This window comes from Hirundo rustica, chromosome 9, assembly GCF_015227805.2.
Source record: "Hirundo rustica isolate bHirRus1 chromosome 9, bHirRus1.pri.v3, whole genome shotgun sequence".
NCBI lineage: Eukaryota > Metazoa > Chordata > Aves > Passeriformes > Hirundinidae > Hirundo > Hirundo rustica.
In genome coordinates, this window is record NC_053458.1 from 27,561,343 (window position 1) to 27,583,567 (window position 22,225).

General features: G+C 58.6%; 2 protein-coding genes across 9 annotated transcripts in view; one reads left to right on the forward strand and one right to left on the reverse strand.

The window, feature by feature from the left end:
* NBPF8 (NBPF member 8) overlaps positions 1-14,000 on the forward strand; it is a 36,477-nt gene extending 22,477 nt beyond the window's left edge. For 2 of the 5 annotated variants that reach the window (XM_040073630.1, XM_040073626.2), the window contains 26 exons: positions 239-327; positions 513-629; positions 1,087-1,224; positions 1,550-1,665; positions 2,348-2,475; positions 6,639-6,727; positions 6,849-6,997; positions 7,076-7,391; positions 7,483-7,651; positions 7,772-7,888; positions 7,968-8,442; positions 8,643-8,878; positions 9,093-9,144; positions 9,412-9,629; positions 9,792-9,986; positions 10,528-10,749; positions 10,913-11,044; positions 11,158-11,277; positions 11,354-11,531; positions 11,613-11,737; positions 12,008-12,109; positions 12,289-12,476; positions 12,711-12,854; positions 12,927-13,065; positions 13,167-13,213; positions 13,456-14,000. In XM_040073630.1, coding sequence (XP_039929564.1) covers positions 239-327; positions 513-629; positions 1,087-1,224; positions 1,550-1,665; positions 2,348-2,475; positions 6,639-6,727; positions 6,849-6,997; positions 7,076-7,391; positions 7,483-7,651; positions 7,772-7,888; positions 7,968-8,442; positions 8,643-8,878; positions 9,093-9,144; positions 9,412-9,629; positions 9,792-9,986; positions 10,528-10,749; positions 10,913-11,044; positions 11,158-11,277; positions 11,354-11,531; positions 11,613-11,737; positions 12,008-12,109; positions 12,289-12,476; positions 12,711-12,854; positions 12,927-13,065; positions 13,167-13,213; positions 13,456-13,488 — 4,034 coding nt within the window. In that variant the 3' untranslated portion in view covers positions 13,489-14,000. The remainder of the gene's footprint in view (positions 1-238; positions 328-512; positions 630-1,086; positions 1,225-1,549; positions 1,666-2,347; positions 2,476-6,638; positions 6,728-6,848; positions 6,998-7,075; positions 7,392-7,482; positions 7,652-7,771; positions 7,889-7,967; positions 8,443-8,642; positions 8,879-9,092; positions 9,145-9,411; positions 9,630-9,791; positions 9,987-10,527; positions 10,750-10,912; positions 11,045-11,157; positions 11,278-11,353; positions 11,532-11,612; positions 11,738-12,007; positions 12,110-12,288; positions 12,477-12,710; positions 12,855-12,926; positions 13,066-13,166; positions 13,214-13,455) is intronic. The other 3 variants (XM_040073628.2, XM_040073627.2, XM_040073629.2) reach the window with 3 other exon arrangements.
* Positions 14,001-14,203: 203 nt separating this feature from the next.
* On the reverse strand, positions 14,204-22,097 carry PRKAB2 (protein kinase AMP-activated non-catalytic subunit beta 2). 4 transcript variants are annotated; one of them, XM_040073634.2, is made up of 8 exons: positions 22,031-22,097; positions 19,254-19,431; positions 18,848-19,014; positions 17,918-18,011; positions 17,223-17,343; positions 15,799-15,932; positions 15,438-15,506; positions 14,204-15,114 (listed from the first exon to the last, which is right to left on the reverse strand). In XM_040073634.2, exons 2-8 carry the CDS (start codon positions 19,413-19,415, stop codon positions 15,037-15,039), a joined length of 825 nt encoding a protein of 274 aa, XP_039929568.1. In that variant the 5' UTR covers positions 19,416-19,431; positions 22,031-22,097; the 3' UTR covers positions 14,204-15,036. The 4 variants fall into 4 exon arrangements, with proteins under 4 accessions (XP_039929568.1, XP_039929569.1, XP_039929570.1 ...); XM_040073635.2 differs by lacking the exon at positions 22,031-22,097 and adding an exon at positions 20,355-20,692; XM_040073636.2 differs by lacking the exon at positions 22,031-22,097 and adding an exon at positions 19,703-19,857.
* Between the last annotated feature and the right edge of the window lie 128 nt (positions 22,098-22,225).

Sequence of the window (22,225 nt, forward strand, 5' to 3'; positions counted from 1 at the left end):
TTTTGCCTTGGGACCGGGGCACTTGAACTTTGCCAGGGGTAGGACAGCAGGCCTGGGATATTGCCATTGCTTTTGGCAGCTGTTGGAAGATCAAGTAGGGAAGAAGAGCGTTTGCTAAGAAACAGTGTGATAGGGAGCACAGGCATCAGGGCTCTGTCTTGCCGGAGGGGGATTGTGTGTGATCCTGGGGTCTGAACTGGCACATGGTGTTCCTGCAGTAACCATGTTGTCTTTGCAGTTACAATGTCAGCAGCAGAACTGGAGAAGGATCTTGACAATGCCAAAGAGGAGCTGGAGCTAATGGCAAAGAAGGAAAGGGAAAGCAGGGTGAGCCTGTGATGGAGCCTGTGCTGATCTCCTTTGCTTCCAGGAGATCTTAGGGCTGCCTCTCACTGGAGGTTTTGGACCCTTCTCTTGTGAGGGTATCCCAGTGAGGGAAATGGGGCAGTGGGAGTCCTGCAGGGGAGTGTTGGCTTTCAGAAGTTGCTGATGGGCTTCTCTTCCCTCAACAGCGGGAGCTCACTGCTCTCCAGTCTGTCGTGGCCGCACAGGAGGAGGAACTGCAGGTGCAGGCCTCAGATATCGAGTCCCTGTCCAGAACCATCCAGATGAAAGAGGACCTCATCAAGGTGAGATGCTCTGCCAGACTGGGTGAGTTCCATCTGGGAAAGCTGCAGAGGAGTCTCTTCATCCCCCACATCCTCAGAGCAGTGTGGCTGGCTGGCTGTGGATGCTATTGCTGCTGGTTGGCCTGCAGCTCTCTGGGCTCCTTTGGCCAGGAGTCAAAAGCCCCAACCCCCCAGACTGTTCTTATTTGCTGTTTTGCTCTTTCTGTAGCAAACACCCTCCTTCAAGTCCTTTAATCAGAATGCACCCTTCTTGTGTCCTTGCTTGGTTCTTACTGAGCACTATGGGCTGTGCCTAATCCACTCTCAGTGCTTTGACATTTTTTTCTTAGAAGACCTGGATCTTTCCAAACACTGGAAACTTCTGGCAGTCGCTTTCCGGGGAGGTCTGTGAAGGTCCAGCCGTCTTTGTTACTGATCCCTTCCTCACTGGGCTCTCCTGCTGTTTGTTGGGTTTCAGGATCTGCAGATGCAGCTGGTGGATCCTGAAGAAATTCCAGCCATGGAAAGGCTGACACAAGAAGTGCTGATGCTTCGGGAGAAAGTGGCCGTAGCAGAGTCCCAAGGACAGGAGGCTACTGGAAACAGAAGGCAGCAGGTAGTGTGCCAAGGAGGCAGGCTTGGATGTGTTTGTATTTTTGCTGGTACTCAGTTATGAGGCTTTGTTTTCAGCCTTTGGATATGCCAGGACGTGCTTGTTCTTGGAAGCTGTCTGTGTGTGGTTGTGGGAATACAGAGGAGAAGATCAGTTCTCTTTAGCACTTGTCCAAAGGGCAGCGTCTTTTGGGAGTCCAGGGATGACATGGACCAACTTGGATGCAAGCAAGAGAGGAAAGGGAACCCCCAGTGTGTCAGGGACAACTAGATACCTCCTTTGAGTTCTGTCTCTGTTTAAGAGCTGCACCTTGTCTCTTCTCTCCAAGCAGTTGTTACTGATGCTGGAAGGGCTGGTGGCTGAGAGGAATCGGTTAAATGAGGCTCTCCAGGCAGAGAGGCAGCTCTATGGCAGCTTGGTGAAGTTTCACACACACCCAGACAGGTAAGTGAGGCTGTCTTGGCTCTGTGCTGCCCTGCTCTGCTGCCAATGGGACAATCCCTGAAGCTGGGATCATTCTGCAAGTCTGAGAGTTTTCAGTGGGGGAAGAGGGAGTCCAGGCAGAGCATCAGCCAAGTGCTTCTTTGAGAGTCCAAGTTTTAGGCTGCCTTTTTTCCTCAAAGAGGCTGCACTGGCCAGCTTTAATGGCTCCCTAAACTCCCTCTCCACTGCCACGGGATTTCAATCTCTGTTCCTTGGTTTATCTTTTCCCAACTCAGTTTCCCACCCACACTTGGCCACCTTTCAGAGACCGCTGTCAAACCAACTGTTGGGTTGATAAGGATCTCTCTAGGTGCTTATCCAGGCAGTTGCTTGTCCCCTGATTTAATCCCTGCCCTTCACAGGGCTGCAGCCTCGGAGATATTTGAGCTACCTGATAGCAAGGGGGCACATAAGTGGAGTGCTTGGGAAAGTACTGCAGAACAGCTGTGACTACCGAGGGCTGGGGCCTTTTTTGAGGGTGGCTGTGCCCTGGGGAGGTTCGAGGTGAGGCAGGGGGTGGCTGAGCTGCCTGGGGAGGCCGCGGGCCGTGCCTGGCTCGGTGTCCCTGCGGGCGGGGCCGCCGCGGGGTGTGCTGGCTGCAGCCTGTCTAACGCTCTTCCCTCCATGCGGTGCCTCCGCTCAGTGCCGCGAGAGACCACACCCTGCAGGTGGAGCTGGAAGGGGTCCACGAGCTCCGGGGACAGCTGGAAGAAGCTCTTGGAAGAAGCCTGGAGTGTTTGAGCAGGCTGGAGACACAGGGCGCCATAGGAGGTGGGGAACAGGAGCGTGTGAGAGTCCTACCCCAGCATGCCTTCTGAGCACTGGCGCTCGCCCGCCTGCCACGGAAACGGTTCACTAACCTGTCTCACTGACTCTGAGCTTTGGTACTTAGTGATGGTACGATAGAACTGGTGCAGGGCTTTTTTTTGTTTGTTTGTTTTTGTTTTATTTTTGAGCTGCTTTGGAAACGGCGATCAGTGCAATCCACCTGTGTCTCGTGTATGTTCCTGTCTGACCCACCCTGGTGGCCACTGATGTATTTGCACATTCAAATCATTCCATTTTAGTTATTCCCCTCTATCTCCCTTCTCTTCCCACCACCATGGGCCAAATAAAGATTCCCTATCTCTGAAGGAAACACCAAATGTTTTCTATCATCTCCCAAGTGCATGAGTGTGAGTTTTTGTATTCCCTCACCATTTTTCTTACCCAGTAACATGCACCCCTTGGGTTGATGGTGGCTGGCCCAAAGGGAGACAGTGTATATGGAAAAGTGTGTTCCAGAGACGGAGAATTCAAGACCTGGGGACACTTGCTTGGGCCTTTCATGCAAGACTTAAGTGTAGGACCAGAAATTCAGTTTATGCTTAAACCAAGTCCTACTCCAGTGTTGATGATTTTACTGGCTGGCTTTTTTTTTTCCTAATTGTAAGTTGTTTCAACCTAACTTGCAAGTGCTTTCATGGGAGAGCTTCTTCTTTTTGACAGATGGTTTGGGGGGACTGAGACCTGTCCCTGCTCCCTGGATCTGGGCTGGGTCTGCCCCCTCACTCCTACGTGCACATATCCCTTACATGCTCCACGTGCCCCTTGGGCCATGGACAGGACCCTGTTTCTGAGGTGCTGTGGTCTTGTCCCCCTTGGCACCACTGCATATCCTTTCCAGGCCCTCCTCTTGGAATGTGGGAGCTCCTGTGATAGCTGAAAACTAGTAGCAACAACCTTCCACTGACCAGGGCTTCCCATGCACAGTGGGCTGTGTATCTGCCGTCTTGTACTCGATCACTTCTCAAAATGGCAGGGGCAAATTTTGTACCTCTGAGCATCTGTTTGTGCTTGCTGGGGAGACTGAACTAGGGGCAGGCAGAGCAGAAGAACTCTGTGGTTTGGGGCTGCACACCTGGACCTGTGACTGCTCTGTGGCATGGCTCCTTGCAACTGCTTCAGCTGGCACCACCTGTCCTGTGCCTTCTGCTGCCCTGAGGGCTTCTCCTCCCTGTGCCCCGTGGGGATGGGAGGCAGCAGAGCTCTGCCTTTGCACAAAGCAGGTCAGCACTCAGCTGCACTGGCAGCAGAGCTCTGCCTTTGCACAAAGCAGGTCAGCACTCAGCTGCACTGGCAGCAGAGCTCTGCCTTTGCACAAAGCAGGTCAGCACTCAGCTGCAGTGGCAGCAGAGCTCTGCCTTTGCACAAAGCAGGTCAGCACTCAGCTGCACTGGCAGCAGAGCTCTGCCTTTGCACAAAGCAGGTCAGCACTCAGCTGCACTGGCAGCAGAGCTCTGCCTTTGCACAAAGCAGGTCAGCACTCAGCTGCAGTGGCAGCAGAGCTCTGCCTTTGCACAAAGCAGGTCAGCACTCAGCTGCAGTGGCAGTAGAGCTCTGCCTTTGCATGAAGCAGTTCCCTGTGGCTTAAAGGGACACAGCTGGGAGCTGATGGGCAGCTCTGGATTTTGGTAGCTTTTCCATTCTTGTGTTTCATCTCATTCCCTTCCTCTCACTTCTCTGCGTAGCACCATTTTCTCTTCATCCTTTAGCTTCTTGCTTTGTGGAAGCTTTTTTGTCCCCGTTGTTACCTTTCTGTTTTCCCTCTGCCATCCTGGCACTGATGCCCAGCTGCCCCCCTGGTCCCTTGGCTACCATGGAGGCCGGGACCCAGCCCAGACTCATTGGCATGGCCTGAGAGGAGTCTTGGCTGGTGCTCAGGCATCTCCTTTCTCCACCTGTGTCTGTGTTTTGCTGTAGATCTGTCCCTGCCTCTGTTAGCATCACTGCTGTGAAGTGCTCCTTAGGGGCAGTGTTATCCTAGACTCAGGTGCTCCAGCATTTCTGGCCTGTTCTTTGAGGCCTCCTCTTATCCCTGCTAGTCCTGGCTGAGCATTCCCTGCCTGAGATCACCCTTTGTCAAACTGTGAAGGTCGTTGTGCTGTCTCGTAGCTCTTTGTGGAAGTCATTCTTTCCTCTCTGAACAGCCCCAAGGACCTTGCTTCCTGTCCCTTGTTCCCAGCAGCGTGAAGGTTTCTGTGCAGCCCGAGTGTCCCATGCTTGTGGGCCCTGCACAATTTGCAAGCATGTAACTAATTATCTGTGCCTTCAGGCTGGGCTGAAAGGTGGAGTCGTCTGAGGAAAAGTCGAGCTGTGGTTACATCTCTTGTCTCCTGTGCTGGTGGTACACACAGAGCGGAGCAGCCTGTTGTGCTCCTGCTGTGATGGGGGTTCATGCACGTGGTGACCAGCCTGGGTACAGCTGCCCTGTGTGCACACATCTCTGCTCCTCAGCACCAGCTTCCCGCTCTGCCCCTTGTTTTTAGTGGGTTTGTGGGTCCTTTTTCCTTGAGAATTGCACTCCCTTTTACTCCTCAACCCTGGGCCGATGGGAGCTGAGCAGAGCTGTGGACAGTGGTGAGAAGTGGGATGCTGTGCCCTGCCACAGGAGCTAGTTCTCCCTTGGTCCCAGAGCAACTGTGTGTCACCCTGCTGTGGTCCCTTAGCCACAGTGACCCACCTTGAGAGCCTTGTGGCCTTCAGCCCCCCAGCAAAATCTGCAGCCGACTGTCTGCATCCCCTCACCCTCCAGGGCCCCACAGGCACTGCTGTCGCCCTGGCTGCTTCAGCAAGTAGCAGCTTCTGTCCCTGGGGGCTCCCAGGGCTGTGCTTTGGCTATGCCGAGTGCCACCTACAGGAGCTGCTTCTTCCCTGCGGTGCTGCTGTCACTTAGAGCTGTCGCTGAGCGTTTTGCTCCCAGAACAGCATTTCTCCGTGATGGCTGTCCTTGCTCCCTGGGGCAGTGATGGCTGGCTGTGCTCCCTGGGACACGGCTGCGTCCCAGGCTGGGTGATGTCTACCCAGCTTCAGCAGTGAGGTTTTCCCCCACATTTTTGCAGCCTCATAGCACACGTGGGTCTCCTGTCCCCATCTATGAGCACAGTGCCCTGTGCAAGCGCCTGCCCTGCTGCAAGGCATGTTCCTGGCTGGTCCTTGGCTATTCCTTTCTGAGAGCCAGATGCATCCCTGCTGGCTTCCCCTTCACCAGTGCCACTTGGCATCTCTCCTGACAGCAACTCTGTGTTCCCCTGCTGTGTTCTGCCTTACCTGGCAGCTCCAGAGTTGATGGTGATGGATTTGGCCGCAGGCAAAGCAGTTACCCCTCCTTCGTGTGCACAGGCAGCTGTGGAACCTGGCCCTTCACAGCCCTAGGGGATAGTCTTAGGCCCTGTCTGAAGGTCTTTCCCCCTGGGAGAAGAGGGACTAGAGATACACCCATATTCCAGATTCCCAGACAAGGGGTTTGAGTCCTCACCCAGGCACCAAGGGGACAGGAGCAGAGCTGTGTGCAAGCAGAAATGCATGACCCCAGCTCCGTCCAAGCCCCCATGCACTGTGGCATGGGACACAAGTGTCCCTTTAGCTCTGCAAAACCAGCACAGGGCTTGCAAGGAGCCCCAAGCCACGCCTGACAGCACGGCTTGGGCACTGTGGGCAGGGGGGCTGCTCCCGAGCTGCCCCTGCCTGGGCAGGTGATGGTGGGGTGCACACCCCAATCCTCCCACGGGGTTAGGGCAGTCCAGCGAGGCTCCCTGGCCATGCTGCTGCTGCTGTCGCTTGTGAAGGGGCTGCAGGGCGGGTGCTGCATGTGTCTGTGTGCACGAGGTGTGCCTGGGGCAGGAGCCATTGCTGTGCTTCCATCCCCGGGCTGTCCCCTCCCTCAGAGATGGGCCAGCACAGGGTCCAGTGTGCGAGGAGAAGGTGGCAGCACTCAGGGACAGCAGGAAAACCTCGCTCCAGCCCGGAGTATCCCAGCACCAGGAGTGTGTGAGAGCAGACACCGGCCCTGGGGCTGCACGCAGTGACCACGGGTATCAGCAGGAAGGAGGGACAGAGGCAGCGCTGCCAGTGCCGCCGCTCTGAGCGCCCTGCCGTGCTCTGCTGTCCCCTAGGTCAGGCCGCAGGTACGCACACCGATGCCAGCACAAACTTCACCGACAGCATGAAAGAAGAGGCAGCCCGTGGCTTGGCAATCCAGCAGGTGAGTCGGGGCAGCGCCGCGCCGCGAACAGGGGTGGCGGAGCTGGGCATTGCTCCACTGCCAAACCGCGTCCCAGCCTCTTCGGAAACGTCCCTGTCACTCTCTGTCTTCGTGCCTCTAGAGCAACCCCCGGGCCCGCAAGGAAAATGGGGGCACTGAAAGGAGCACGGCACCCACCGTGCTCGAACGGGAGCTGCGGGCTGAGGAGGAGCTGCGGGAGTTGAAGGCGCAGCTGGAGGAAGCCGGCTTCTCCTCTGTCTCCCACGTCAGGCAAGCGCTCTGGGGTGCCGGAGGGGGCACCCTGCATCCCGGCCTCTGCCTGTCCTTCACTGTGTCTTGTGCCCCCAGGAAAGCGATGCTGAGCCTGTGCCTGGAAAACGCGGAGCTGAAAGAGCGGATGGGTGAAGCCACGTCGCTGCTGGAGAGCGGGGAGCAGGAGGAGCCTGGGCTGGGCAGCCCTCTGGCCCCCGAGCCCCGCAGGCTGCAGCGGAAGAGCCGCAGCTCCCTTGGGGACCGCCCGGCCGGAGGCAGCGGGGATGGCCAGGGGCTCCCGGCAGAGAGGGGAGCTGTGCCCACCAAACGCCCGGCGCTGGAGGCTCGATCCCAGGAGGACATGCCCAAGAGACCCTGCCCTGGCAGCCCGGCTGGAGGGGACGGGAGCCATGTAAGTGCACGGGGAACCAGGATGGGAATGAAAGTAGAGATGGGGATGAGGGTGGAAATGGGGAGCTGACAGCCCATCCTCCCTCCGGCAGATGGAGGGCTGGGTTCCCGGCGGGGGCTGGCCAGGGCTGGGCGCAGAGCTGCACTCCCAGGTGGCACAGGGCCAAAGGCAGTGCCAGGAGCTGCAGGACAAACTCGCTGCCTCGGAGGCCACAGTGCGGGCACAAGCTGAGCAACTGGAGAAATACCACGTCCTGCTCCGTGAGTTAAAAGCCGGGCTGGGGCGGGGGTGTGTTCTGAACCGTGAGCACTGTGCTGTGCATGGGGCAGGGGCGGTGAATCCTGCCCGGGGGGCCCTGAGCTGATGGCGCTGCCCAGCAGGCGAACCTCAGACACAGCAGCTCAGCAAGCAAGTGCAGGTGGACTTCCAGGACCTGGGCTATGAGACCTGTGGGCGAAGTGAGACCGAGGCTGACCGTGACGAGACCACGAGCCCTGGTAAGGAGAGCCAGGGTGCCAGGGATCCCTGTGCTTTGCCCACCTGCTGTAGAGAAGTGACACACTGTACTTTTTGCAGAGTGTGAGGAGCCAGATGTATTCAGTGAGACCAGCCTGGGTGAGGAGCTGGGATCTCCGTGCCAGCCAGGGATGTCTAGAGCAGGCAAAACTGCCCAGAAAACCGTGGCCCTGGAGGACGTGGAGGCCCTGCACCAGCACATCCAGGACCTCAAGGCCCAGCTGCTCAATGCCAACAAGGTGATCCAGAGCCTGCAGCGCCGTGCCCGCTCCATCTCTGTCACCAGTGGCTACACCTCAAGTGCTGAGCGACCTCTGCCAGCTCCCAAGGCCTTGACGTCCCCAGCCCACAGCCTCACGGATGAGGACGAGGGCTGGCAGTCAGATGGCCACGGCACACTGTGCCCACCCGCCTTGCGGGCACACCGCGACCTGCAAAGCCTGGTGCACCGCGTCGCCCTGCTCGAGGCACAGCTGCCTGCAGCCAAGCACGGAGCCTCTCTGCCCAAGGAGCTGCAATCTGCCACTTGGCCAGGGTATGGGACCAGATGGGGAGATATGGGGATTTCCAGGAGTTACCTGAGGCTGGTGGCTCCTTGTTGCATGGTTTCCCATCCCTCCTGGGGTGTTTGTGTGGTGGGGCAGAGTCCCAGCAGTGGATGATGCACTTCATCCCTGCTGTGTTCTCAGGAGGTCTGGCTGCCCTGTGAACACCCTGCTTGCCCATCTCTCCTAGGAAATACAACTCTTTGATCCAGGCACAGGCTCGGGAGCTCTCCCACTTGCGGCAGACGCTGCGGGAGGGCCGTGGGGTGAGCCGCAGCCTGGCCCAGCACCTGCGGGATGCCCTGCGGTCCTTCGAGGACCTCCTTCGTGGCACTGACATCGACTATTACCTGGGCCAGGGCTTTCGGGAGCAGCTGGCCCAGGGCAGGCAGCTGGCTGAGAGGCTCAGCGACAAGCTGGGCATCAGTAAGTACCTCTAGGTGGGCAGTGGGGCTGGATGTCATGAGTGTGTGATGGGTCAGGAATCACTTTGATGGGTGAAGAGCAGTAGACACTGTCTGTCACATTATGTGCTGTGTGGGATACATGCTTTGAGTTGTGCTGTCCTGCTATGGCTTTGTATTGGACCGGGTATCCTGGAGCATGGAGACACTGGCTCTTCTCTGGCTTGCTTTTTCAGGAGATCGACAAGATGGGGAGGATAAAACCAGTCATGAACTCTTGGCACAGAGGTACCTGTTCCCAGAGAAGGGTTTGTGGTACTTGTTTGGCATGGGCACCCTGAGGTCTATCACTGCTCTTGGGGTGGAGGCCCAGGGTGCCCTTGGGGTCTCTGCCTCAGACGGATGTCCTGGGACTGTCTCTGCTCTGGAGAGCCCCATGGGCATTCTGTACCTCTGAGGAGCCTTGTGGGAACTAGTGGGACATGGCATGTGGGGCATCATGTAGGAAAGGGCTGTGGGATGGAGGTCAGACCTGCTAATGGGCCACCTCTGCAGGCTCAGCCGGGAGCTCCAGGAGAAAGAGAAAGTGATTGAGAGCCTGGAGGTGAAGCTGCAGGAGCGCTGTGAGTCCCCAGGTAGCAGCTGCCCACCCTCGGAGTCATCCCACTCTGCCAGCAGCTCGTCCTTCACCTCCGACGGGCTGGAGCCCTGCTCTGATGGGGATGCAGCCAGCGAGTACAGCCAGTGCCACGAGGAGCCCGCCCAACACCCAGGTACCACCTGGTGACCAGGAGCCACCTCTGTAGTGCCTCTGGACAAAGGCACTTGGCTTCTTGGGGTGTGTCAGGGTCCTCAGAGCCCCAGGGAGGAGGGCTTTCTCACAGGCTGAGCCAGAGCCACCACAACGCCTCTCTCCATCTCTCTCCTGTCTCTAGGCCTTCACTTTGACTCCTTGTCCAAACCCGTTAGTGCCCCCCTGCCTGCCCTGGCCCCCGGGCTGTCCCCGTTCCTCCCTGCCGGGCCCCCTCCTCCTGCAGCCCCGCCACTCCTGGGCTGCTGCGGGAATTCTGTCTGCTCCCTGGCTGAGGCACAGCAGGAACTGCAGGTGCTCCGGAGGCAACTGGGAGAAAGTGAGCACGCTGCCCCTTGGCTTGGGTTTGGTCCTGCCTGCCCTGCATGCTGTGCTGTGACACATCATCCCCACTCTCTCTGACCTGCATGTCCTGCCCTTGATCTTCTCCTTCTTCCCGGGGCTGTGGCTTTGAGGTTGGATCCCACTGCTCTGGCCGGGGGACAATGGCAATATGTGGCTCTCATGTAGAGAGGACCTGGTGGGTGGGAGGGACCCATCTAGAGACAGCATTAGCCCTAGGTGTAGACACTGCCATATCCCAGGTCCTCTAGGAAAAGGCTGATTTGGTAAGTTGTTGTGTAGGAGTGGGACTGAGATCCTCCACCTTGTGTCACATAATCATCAAGTTCTGGGAGAGCCCCTGCTCCTCAGGGGTAATAGGTTTGATTGGAACAGGAGGTTAGCTATGGGAGACACTGGATTACACTGTTGCACAGAGCAAGAATGGGGGAAAAAGCAGATGGAGGGAGTGTGTAGCCCCATTCTTCCTACCTGCTCATTATCCTTCTCCTCCTCCCCACTTTGTCCTGTGCGTGCAGGCGTGACACTGCCCATGGCACCAGCAAAGCCCACAGTCCCACTGGGCCCCTTTGGAGAGGGCAGCAAAGCCCCAGCATCGTTCTGCCAGCACGGAGCACTGCAGGGCCTGGCTGAGCTCCCCGGGGCCGCCGACACCCGCACCCTCTGGGATGTGCCCCTGCCCGGCCAGCTGCTCTGTGGGGCCCTGCCTCTGGGCTACCCCTCCAGCCAGAAGCTGACAGGTACCGTCCGTGTTGGAGAGCACAGGGGCACTCACCCGCCTGTGGGGGAACTGGGATGAGATCCAGCACCACAACGGCTGTGGGACAGGGCTCTGCTGTGGGGATGGCGAGGGGCAGGCGGCACAGCCTTTCCTGCCCTGAGCTGTGTCCCTGGCTGTGACAGGGGCAGACCTGCTGGAGGAACACCTGGTGGAGATCCGCAACCTGCGCCAGCGCCTGGAGGAATCCATCTGCACCAACGACCGGCTCCGGGAGCAGCTGGAGCGCCGCCTGGCCTCCACCGGCAAGGCCAGCGGTACGGTGCTGCCCGTGGCTAGGGCTGCCGCGGACAGGCCTCTGCACACCCCTCTGCTCACCCCGTGCACAACGGGGTGCTGGGGAGAGACTCAACACTGCTCCCCTCCACAGGATTGCCCAGTGATGTCTATGCCCAGACACCGGAGCTGGGGCTGCAGCTGAGCAAGGAGAACCAGGCTCTGCACGAGGAAAACCGGACCCTGCGGCTCCAGCGTGACCATCTCTCCCAAGGTAGGGCTGGGCCTAAGTCCCAGAGGGCGCTGGCTGAGTGGGGTGGCGGTGACACCTCCATGCTCTCTGTCCCCAGAGCTGGCACGGGCGCAGGAGACGCTCCTGGCTGCCTGCTCCCGGGCACGGGAGGCTGAAGCAGAGCTGGGCCAGAGGCGTGGGAAGCAGCAGAGGCTGGCAGAGGAGCTCTCCGAGTGCCAAGAGAGCATCCGGCAGCTCCGGAATGAGCGGCGCTCTCTGCAGGAGGACAACAACAGGTATGGTTCGGGGCATTGTGGCCTCGGGGCCACGGGACTGGGAGGGATGGTTGGCACCAGACCCAAGTGTCACCTCTGTAGGCTGCAGCACTCAGTGACGCTCCTGCAGCAGCAGAGTGAAGAGCAGCGCCTGCTCCTGCAGACCCTGCGTGCGGAGCTGCACGTCTATGAGAGCCTCCCTGGCCCCTCTGCTGAGACACGAGCAGGTATGGGACCCATGCACAGCATCCCTGCCCAGCTCCTGGGGTGCATGGCCCCCCTGCAATGCTTGGGTAGTCCCAGACACTTCTGTGGCAGCAGATCACACAGAATGGCCCTGCTGGCAGGCAGGGAGGGAGGGCAGGACCCCAGCAGCCCTAGGCACGGTGCCACATCTATCTACAGGGCTCCCCTGAGCTCCCCGGGGCCGCCGACACCCGCACCCTCTGGGATGTTTCTTGATGATCTCTGGGATGCTCAGGTGTTTCTTGTTCCAGGCTGCTTCCCATCTCCTCCAGTGCGCGATGTTGGCACTAACTCAGCAGCTCCCCTCCTCTCCCCACTGCCCTCCGGCACGTCGGTGCTCCGACGGATGGACGGTGGGTACCAGAGCCTGCCCGCATGCAGGCCACAGGGGCTGCTGAGATCTCATGAACTTCTGGCAGCACCCTTGCTGAGCAAGTCTGGAGAGCTCAGGGCAGTCAAGTGCCCAGGATGGGACAGGGTGGGTGACGAGGGGTGCAGGCAGTGTCCTCACCTAACCCAGCTTCTTCCACAGAGCCATGTGGGACAGACGTGCTGGTGAGGAAGAGCGAGGGACTGACGGTGGCTCACGTCATCGGCCGCCTGGACACGTACCGAGCCCTGGAGCAGCACATCGTCGAGGGAAAAGCCCTGGCCCGGGAGCTGATGTGTCTGACACGCCCAGCACTCGGGCTGCCCAAATGCCCACTCCCGGGAAAGGAGGTAAAGTGTGGGTAGGATGGGGCAGTCAGCAGCCAAGGGCCAGACCCTCAGTGCACCAGGCGTTATGTGGCTCCCAGCCCCGAGGCCTGCAGGGGCAGCTGGAGGCAGGGAGCCTCCAGCCCAGGGAATGCTGCCAGCACCGCCCTGCAGCGCTGGGCTGAGCACGGCCACTCCCCGGCTGCAGAGGGATGGGGGTGCCCCAGCAGCACCTGCTCCCGCACCCTTCTCCTGCAGGCACTAGGATGGACTGGCACAGGGCAGGGACATCTGTGGGGCAGTGCCAGCACCCTGCACGGCATCCTGGAGGAGTGCGTGTCTCTCCTCGCTGCCTTCTGGAGCACTGTGCTGCCCGTGAGCCCTGCCCAGCACCAGGGCAAGGTGAGCAGGGGCTGGGGGCCGGCAGGGCACGGGGTCCGGGTGCTCACTGCTCATCACGCTCCTCCGTCCCAGGAGCAGGTGCTCCAGGGCGAGATCGCTGCGCTGCGGGCCCGGCTCTCCGAGAGGGAGGATGCGCTGCAGAGCACGGCCAGGCGGCTGCGCAGCACAGCCCAGCTCAAGGACAGCATGGAGCAGTTCATCGTCAGCCAGCGTACGTGGCCTGGTGGCACAGCCAAGCTGGCCCGGTCCCCACGTGCCCGAGGTGGTTCCACAGAAAAGGGACCCCACTGACCCCATCTCTCTCTCCTGCAGTGACCAGGACCCATAATGTGCTGCGCAAGGCCAGGACAAACCTGGAGGTGAGTTCGCCCTGATGGCCAGTGTGGGATAGGGGTGGGTGTCTCGGTCCTGATGCCCTGGGGATGGACACAGATGGCACATACCCTGTGGGGGCTGTCATGGAGTGCTGAGTGAACCATGCTAGCTGGGTGAACCGTGTGGGGGACACAGACACATTTTCCTTGTCTGTCCTCAGCCAGCACGTCCATGTCCCCAGGGCACAGTACTCTCCTCCTTAATGCCACGTGTCATCTCTTGCCAGGTGAAGGCCCAGCAAGCCCTGCCTGTTGCGTGAGCCCCTGCAGGGCAAGGAGCAATGGCCAGCATGGAAGAGCCCACTGGCTGCTGAGCCATGCCATGCCAGAGAGCTGGAGAGGACCCTGTCCCTGCTGCTCTGAGGGCTGGGATGGAAAGGGGTCTGGGGTGTCCAGTGCTACACAGTGGGTTCGGGCTGCTCTGGTGGTTGCATGCCCTCCACCAGCCTTTGCTTGGCATGGCAGAAGCAGCTGCTGCCTTGGGCTTTGTCTGGCCCCTGCTTCAGCCTTCCCTTCCACCCTCAGTGCTCAGAGTGGGGTGGCACAGCCCCCTGTGCTGAGCACCCCTTGCCCTGGGACCTGGTCCCCTCTGTAACCCTGATGAGTCCCCATCCCTGCTTGTGGATATATGTATATGTATATAGACAGAGGAAATGCATTTTGGGGACTCCGGACACGTCGGAGCCCCAGCGCAGGAGGAAGATGTAAGAAATGCCATATTCTGTTCAGTGGCTGAAGGGTCCCCAATAAAGGTTTCCTTTGGGTCGTGGTATTTCTGGTATGCCTGTCTCTGCAGCGGTACACCCCCTCCCCAAATTACCTGCAGCACAGGGTGCCAAACGCCCTGGCTGTCCCCAGGGTGGTGGCTCTGTGCCCTACCTTAACAACCCAAGAGCAGCTCTGTGCCACTCTGGGCGCCCCCTTTCCTCCTCTCGCTGCTCTAGACCCCCTCTCCAACACGAGGCAAGCAGCACGGAGAACAATAAATACTGTAATAAATAGAGAACCCCCTGTCCTACGGCACTGCTGCGGCAGCAGGCGGTGCAGCCAGGGTCCTGGAGTGCCTGCCCGGCTCTGCTCTTCCCAGGCCCCTCCAGTGTAGGCATGTGCCAGTGCCCCTCTGGCTGTGACAAAGTCAGCCCTGTCCCACAGAAGCAGCTGATGCTGGGACAGGGCGTTGCAGTCCTTAACGATGCTCTCACAGCAGCAGGCAGGAGTGGCTGTGTCCAGCTGTACCGTCCATCATGCTGGCTCGACGCTGAACCTCGTGGAGGGCTGGGGCTGAGAGCCCTCCTCAAAGCTGGGGGGCAGCCCCACAGCCAGGGCTGTGGGACAGGGAGCATGTGTCAGGCTGGAGTGCCAGAGCCCCTAGCACACAAGGTGGCCTTGGAGACTCATCACCAGGGCAGCAGCACAACCTTCAGAAGGACAGGATGTGTTCCTGGAGCCTGGACTGGGTGCAGTGCCAGGACCACCTTGAGGCCCTCACAGGCTGGAGAAGACAGGCAGGGTGAAAGCCCTTTTCGTGTTGGGCGTGAGGAGGGGCTGTTCTGGTGAGCAGCAAAGTGGTCCCAGAGACTCAAAGAAGCCGAGGGAAGCTGCAGGTGGGCGGAAACCAAGGGCTAAACCACGCCAGTAGGATGGGACAGCGTCACAGGCCCCAGCGACCCTGAGCTTGTTGCCAGGGCCCGCGTTCCTGCCAGGTTGGAGGCTGGAGCCAGTGGCCAGTTGTCACACAGTCCTGTGGCCCAATGTGTGCAGACAAGCGGCGTTTCGTGTCCTGCGTGGGGAGCGCGTGAGGCCCCGGCTCAGATGGGCTTGTACAGCAGCGTGGTGACATACTTCTTCTTGTAGCGGTGCGTGGCACTGAGCACCATCACGCCATCCTGCGGGAGGCATGGCGTCAGCATGTGGGGCCAGGGCACCCCTGGGGCTCAGGGAGCTGTCCCAGCCTGCCCCTGCTGTCCCCAGTCCCACAGCCAGTGCAACACACAACAGCGCAGAGGGGCAGAGCAAGGGCAGAGCCTGACACATGCTTAGCTCCCCCACACCGCAGGGAATGGTCAGGAAGTCACACCCTCTGCCCCTGGGCGTGCCACACCTCACCAAGCAGCCAGGTCCCATCTCCACCCCCCCGGCGGAGCAGGCCCTGCTCCCTGCAGGTGTCGCAGGCTCCTGGGAGCCGCAGCAGCTCTGCACCTGCGCTTACCTTGATGGAGAGCGCGTAGAGGTGATTGAGCATGACGTGGTTGGGCTCGGGCAGCAGTGCTGGGTCACACTAGGAGGAGAGGAGTGTCACAGGGGAACAGCACAGCCCTGATCCCCCAGCCCCTGCCAGCACAGGGAGCTGCTGTCTCAGGCAGCTTGAGCTGCCTCTGGCTGTTCTGAACAGGAACAGAGCTCAGTTAAGCACCAGGAGGCCAAATCAGTGTAGTAAATGGGAAAAGTGACACTTTTCCTGGGAAATGCCAAGGGCTAGACCCCAGTCAAGGGGAGCCCAGGCTCCCTGCAGACAGGACTCCCTTTCTGACCCCAGTGTGGCTCTCTGTGGGCAGTATGCTGGTACACACCGAGATATTGGTGTCCTTGTTGAGGATGACCTGGAGGAGGTGAGGCGGAAGGATGGGTGGGGATTTGAAGCGCTCCTCAGGCCGGTATACGTACATCTCTTGGCCATAAGGTCCCGGTGGGGAGCTGGATAAATCTAGAGAGAAGGCAGAGACATGAAATGACAGAGGCAGGATGGGCGAGCACAGAGCAGCTCCTAAGAAGCTGAGAAGGACTCAACAAGGTCTTTCAAGCACAAACATCCTCCACAAGCCATGGGCAGGGATCTATTCTATAGCAACAGCTCAGCCTTTTCACAGCAGGAAAAGCAGCTGGGTGAGCCCACGGCAATTCCAAGCAGAGCTGTAAGCCGGTACATGCACTGACACAACACAACAAGCACCCCATGTTACCCATCACAAGACCCCTCAAGCACAGCCAGGGAGGTAGTGCTGCCAGGCACATTCCCTGCCCTTTCCCAGTGCTTCCTCATAAATCATGACTAAGTCCAGGAGAACCAGGCCCTGAAATGACTCAGGGGATGGAGGTGTGCCTTCTATTTCAGGAGACAGTCTCCACTCTTCCTCTTCCCTCCCTGCAGGAAGCAGCTGGCTTGCTCCAGAGCTGTGCCCTCTGCAGCGGGGGCACAGGGAGCAGGTTGCTCTAGGTGCTGCCTGATGAGGAGGTCCAGGGAAGGTCAACAGGAACTGTACACTGAGCAGCTGCTGCAAACATAGGAGGGACCTTGGGAGCTTGTGGTCACTGAAAGCTGGACTGGCCACATCTTCCAGCTACATGTGATCTGAACATTTGGGAACAGCCAGCCCCCAGAAAGGCTCCATGTCCTTGGGGTGCTGCTGCTTGCTGGCTTCTCTCCAGCAGAGTGTCTCTTGCCCGCGCTGGGAAAGGACATGGAGCTGAGCTGTATCTGAGATGGGGCTGTACCAGGGACAGACACACGACCGAGCTTCCTGCCAGCACCTCACACTGAGCCAGCAGCACCACTGGTGCCTGTGTGGTAACCTAACCTGCTGCTGTAACACAAGCAGACAGGGAGGTTTGCAATGTGCTAGCACTGGTACAAATTACCTTGGCATGAAAAACAAGAGTAGCTGCTGAAAATAAACTGGATCCTGCTATCACCTAGCTTGTACCCCGGATCAGATGACTTACAGTTGACCAGACAGAAAGAGCTGATGTTCCTGGCACTTCCCTGTCCAAAACGGCTCCCTCAGCCACACACTGCAGCAGCTCTGCTCTGGGATGGTGCTAACACAGAATGAGTTACACCAACACAGCCCCTCCAGAGGGATGAGGCCCCAGCACTGCCCATCCCCAGCGCAGGCCCACACCTCTGCCCAGGGGCTCTGTGCACCCAGAGCAGCGAGTCTCAGAGCAGAGGAGGTAGAAAATAGCACATGCAAAGCTGCAATGCCACAAAACTCACCCCGACCTGAGGTTTCTGAGCTTTCCAGGGAATCCACCTTCAACGCATCAAACACCTCAAAGTCAGACTTCTTGACGTGGATGAGATTGTTTATTGTCCCCATCTGGCTGGTAACCACAGGCTGGAAAGAACCAGGATGAGAATCTTCCTGTGATCACCTTCAGCTGAGGCACATTCAATGCCTCCTAGATCCTTCCAGCCCTAGCTGCCTTTGCTGCAACACTAGCTTCAAGCACAGGTGGCTGGCGTCCCTCACTGCCCTACACTTGTAGATCTCTGCTGTTTACCCTGGGAGCATTTTCCTTTATCACAGGCTCCTACAACACCTCCTATTTCCATCCTCTATCCTGCTACATGCCCAGGGGTAGGTGCGTTGTCCTTTCCATGCTTCTCCTGCATGATTCAGTTTGGAGAAGAACCTGTAATTGAGTGCTGACCTGATGGCCCATCTTCCCACTACCAATTTCCAGTGGGACTTGAGTGCCTTTTGGCATTTCCCAGCCTTTTCCCAATGCTTCCCCATAAAGCATTACTATGTCCAGAGGAACCAGCCTCTGAAATGACTCAGGGGATGGAGGTGTGCCTTTTGTTTCAGGAGGTAGTGTCCACGTTCCTGTTTCTCCTCTGCTGCAGTTACATCCTGTCTAGTTCCCTGAAGAAGACAAGATTTGCAGGGATAAAACTTGGAGCATTACCTCAGATGGATCATGGACCCACTGGCCATCCACAAAAAATTTGTACTGGTGCTCTCCTTCTGGAAGGTCCAGGATAGCAACAAAGTCGTTGTGGCTGTGCAGAGAGAACAGACGTGCAACAGCATCACCCTGCTGATGCTCTGAATGCTGCTCTTCCATGGGGCCCCAGGAACCAGCACCGCCCAGCCCCTCTACGCCAACCCCTTCATGCAGGGTTAGGCTTGCTCATCATCAGTGACCAAGGCATGGCCACCACAGGCATGAGCATTCCAAGCACCAGCATGGCTCAAACCCCTGGCAGCCCAGCTGCAAGTGGCAGTCCAGCCCTCCGTGCCCCCAGGAAAGTGGATGTGACAGACACCCTGTGCAAGACAGACTAAGAAGAACACGTGGGCAAAGCTCCTGCCCTGCGCTGGCACAGCAGGACAGGAGAAAGTGGGACAAGTCTGTTTGTCAAGTCTGAAATTGAGATAAACTCATTCCAGATTAATTGCTAAAGTCTTACACGAGCTTCTATGTAAGTCACAGATGTGTTGCAGGACAGCGAGAACATCACTAGGGCAGGAAGATACGTGAGGGACAAACAACTAAAGCCCACTGGCAGCAGTACAACTAGGCATGGGGTAATGCTGCAGCCAAAGGAAGAGCTGACAGCTTACAGAGGACTGCTGCATACCTGGGCAGGGCTCTGCTGCCAGCACTGGCTGCTGCGTGACATCCAGCTGGGCAAGCTAAGTGGCCCATCCTGTCCTGTCCCTGTTTCCCAACTTCCCACTGTCCCCGCAGCACCACTCAGGGAAGGAGTTGACTGCATACTTCTCTCAGACCCACAGCTTGAGTGAACAGAGAAAAGCCAAGAGAGCAAAGGAAAACGTTCTCTGCACCAGAGCAGACATGAACACAGAGTGAATGACTTGAGGGACTGGCTACCTCTTGATGAGTGGTATCTTGGTGCTCCAGTTGTTGAAGGATCCAGAGATGAAAACCTCCTTGCCTCCATCGGCCCAGCGTATGACAGTTGGACGAGCCTGTTGGGATGGCTTCACTGACTCCTCCAGATCCGGCTGCCACGACACAAACTCTTTGTCCCCGGGAATCTGGGCAAAGAAAACCACAGAGATGTGACTGAGACACAGAGACAACTGTGAACACGTTGACACAGCTGGCCTCTATACCTGGTCTGTACCAGCCCCTCCGCACATCCCACACAGGAGAACCACAGAGCTCCTCCAACCTCCCCAGAGACCCCCCCCGCCATGGCTGGGAACACAGCCCCACACAGGCAGCATGCCGAAGCTCCAGAGGGCAGGCAGTGAAGGGAGCAGCCAGCCCCTACCTTGGAGTCATGGGAGCTGAAAACGCTGGGGTCGTCGGTGCTGCCCACCATGATCTTGTGCGGGTGCTCCTTGGCGGGGTGGGAGGCGCCGGAGCCATCTGAGCGGTGGGACTTGGAGCCATGGCGCTCCCCAGACACCCGCTCGCTGGTGGTGTTCCCCATGGCAGCTCAGCAGCCCCTGCGAGTGAGACACAGCAACACTCTGCCTTTGCCCACGGGCTCTGGCAGCACCAAGAGGAGCAAAAGAGCCGTCTCCCAAATGTTCTTTGCCAGTGGAGACGAAGAGCAATCCTAAAAAAGGCCCCACATTAATCTGCACTACCAAGTTTGGGAGCTGAATGGGAATTCAACAAACAAGACAGCTTGACCTAATTATAGCCACGTCCTTAAGAACCATCATTCTAGTTAAGCTGGTAATTGTTAAGACTCCAAAACCAATATGACTTCACCTGTGTCCCACATCAGCCCTTGGCAACCAACAGAGCAGAGCTGATGGGAAAAATAAAGCCAACCTTTATTGGCAAATCAACTGACTGTCGTTAACAGAGCCTCTTTCACAGTCCTGCAGTCAGGCTCTATAGACAACCCCCGGCATCCAGCAAGAAAACAGCCAGGGAGTGAAAGTAGCAGCTGTTTTACAGTCCCTAACAAGTCCAAAGAGGTTGCAGGCAGAAGAGCAGAGCCTTGTGCCTGCAAAGGCGACAGGGAGCATTTAAAGTGTCCGAATGGAATCGCCCAAGCTGGAGCTCGTCCAAGGAGTGGGGCTAATGCTGTGGTGTCTGCAAAAAGCTCAGCTCTCAGCAGCATTCACTTATGATTCACCAGGCAAGTCACCGTGTCAGTTACAGCCCAGCACAGCGAGGAGGACCATTTGTTGTGACCTAGCCAGCACCTGCCCGGCTGTCTGGAGGGACACGGTGAGGGAAGGGCAGCCCTGGCCACCTCAGTGCCCCTCTGCAGCTGGAGATGGGCCACCACCCCCAGTCTGACCCAGCTCAGAGAAAGCAAAACAAGAGAACTGAGCAAGCTGTGAACAACTACACATCTTTTAGAATAAACAACAAAGCCACCGCAAGCTACACAGGACTCTTCAGGCCTTACCCTCTTTCCAGGGGCTGAGATGGATTGGGGCTCTTGCCCACTTGCAGGCTTATTTTGCAGCTTTCAGCTTACCGTGGGTTCTGCAGAGCAAGCAAGGGGACAACCAGCCTTGCTTCATGTGCTCACTTGTGACATTTGGAGGTTTGTTTAAAAGATCAAGTTATAAGAAGGGTGCCAAGCGAGGCTGCCAGCCAAAGCCAGGCTTTAGAACATTATGGAGCAATTACTACGGTATTTCTTAAATCCAGAGGGCTAAAAGGCATCTCAAGTGGGCAGCTAACCCACACCCCCACCTCTCTCGGTGCAGATCAAGTATACCTGAAGATCCAGGTCAGATGAGCTACATCTCTTGCTCTGTCATCTTCCCCCTCTGCTCTGAGGAGGCTCAGGCAGCTCCTCACAAAAACTGCCCCTGTACCACCAGACCTGGTGCTGAGGAGTTTCCTCTCCAGTATCTCCACTAAGGCTTCCTTACTTCTCATCTACAGGGAAGAAGGTGGGAAAACTGAACTTCCCTTGTAGCAGAACAGACCTGGGAGATATATGCAGGAGTTAACAGGTGTGAAGCTTCCCTTTCTCTTCTCTAAAAGGATTTCAGTTCCTCTGTCCCTTACAGGTCACACTCTCCAAACACTCTCTGAGGTTTATCCCAAGCGGTGGCTCCTGTCTGGCATGTGCCATCAGAATCCCCCGCATCACATACACAGGCACCCCGGCCTGTGCCGGGACAGGTCTTTGTGCACAGCCTGCAGTGCCTGGCTTTGCTGAAGTAACTTTTACAGCTCAAACCCTCCTGCATCCAGACCAGCCCTTGTAGCATTGGGAGATAGTGTGACACCAAGTCATGGATGGAAATGCTTCTCTCACCAGAGCCCCAGGAAACCTCCACGGCATCTCAGCACATCCACTCCCAGTCTGGCAGCAAGCCCGTGCCAGCCGCAGCCCACAGCAAGGTGGGTGCCTGCCTGCCTCATCACCAGGACCCTCGGGTTCCAGCCAGCCCCACCTTCTCATTTGGAAAATGACGAGTGAATTATACCCGTTCCCCTCCCCGGGACGTGCTACGCTCGCTGCCTCCCACCCGGCCAGTGACCGCGCTGGGAAGCAGCGGCAGACAGCCCGAGGGGTTTACGCAGGAGGGACGGGGTCTCTGTCCAGCAGCACTGGGAGCACCGGCACGCATTCCCGGGGGTTTGCATCTGGGAGGGATGGGGTCCAGCATCTCGCCGGGCTGACACCGCCCGGGGAAGCCCGATCCGCCCGAGCTCTCCCTCTTTCGGAGACAGGAACCAGAGCTGAGCTCTGAGATTGCCGTAAGATTAAAGGGATGAGCTGGGAAAGATTTTCCGGGGGCGAAAAATCTCCCTCCGAGCAGGCAGGGCAGGGGCTCGGGCTCTGCTCGGCGGGGGCGGTGGCGGGGCTGTCACGGCGGGCTCGGCCCACGGGCACCCGCGGGTCTGCCGTGGCCCGGGGGAGGAGCGGGACACGGAGGCAGGGCCCGGGTCCTCCCGAGGGGTCTGCAGCGCTGCGGGGTCCGGGACACCGCTACACCGCGAGGACGCGCAGCCACGCCTCACCCACCGCCTCCCGCAGCGGCGCCCGGGGAGCCGCCACCCTCACACCCACCCGTGACACCCGCCCCGCCATCCCCGTCCCCGCGCCCGGCCCGACCCCACCTGCCGCCGCCGCCGCCGCCGCCGCCCCGCTCTCCGCCTCCGTCCAAGATGGCGCCACCCCCCGCCGGCCGCTGCGGGGCGCTCTGACCCGCCCCCGCCGCGCTCCGCGGCCGCGCCCCGCCCCCGGCCCGCGGCCCCGCCGCCGGGCACCCGCCATCTTTGCTGCGGGCACTGGCGCGGGGCGGGCGCGCACCG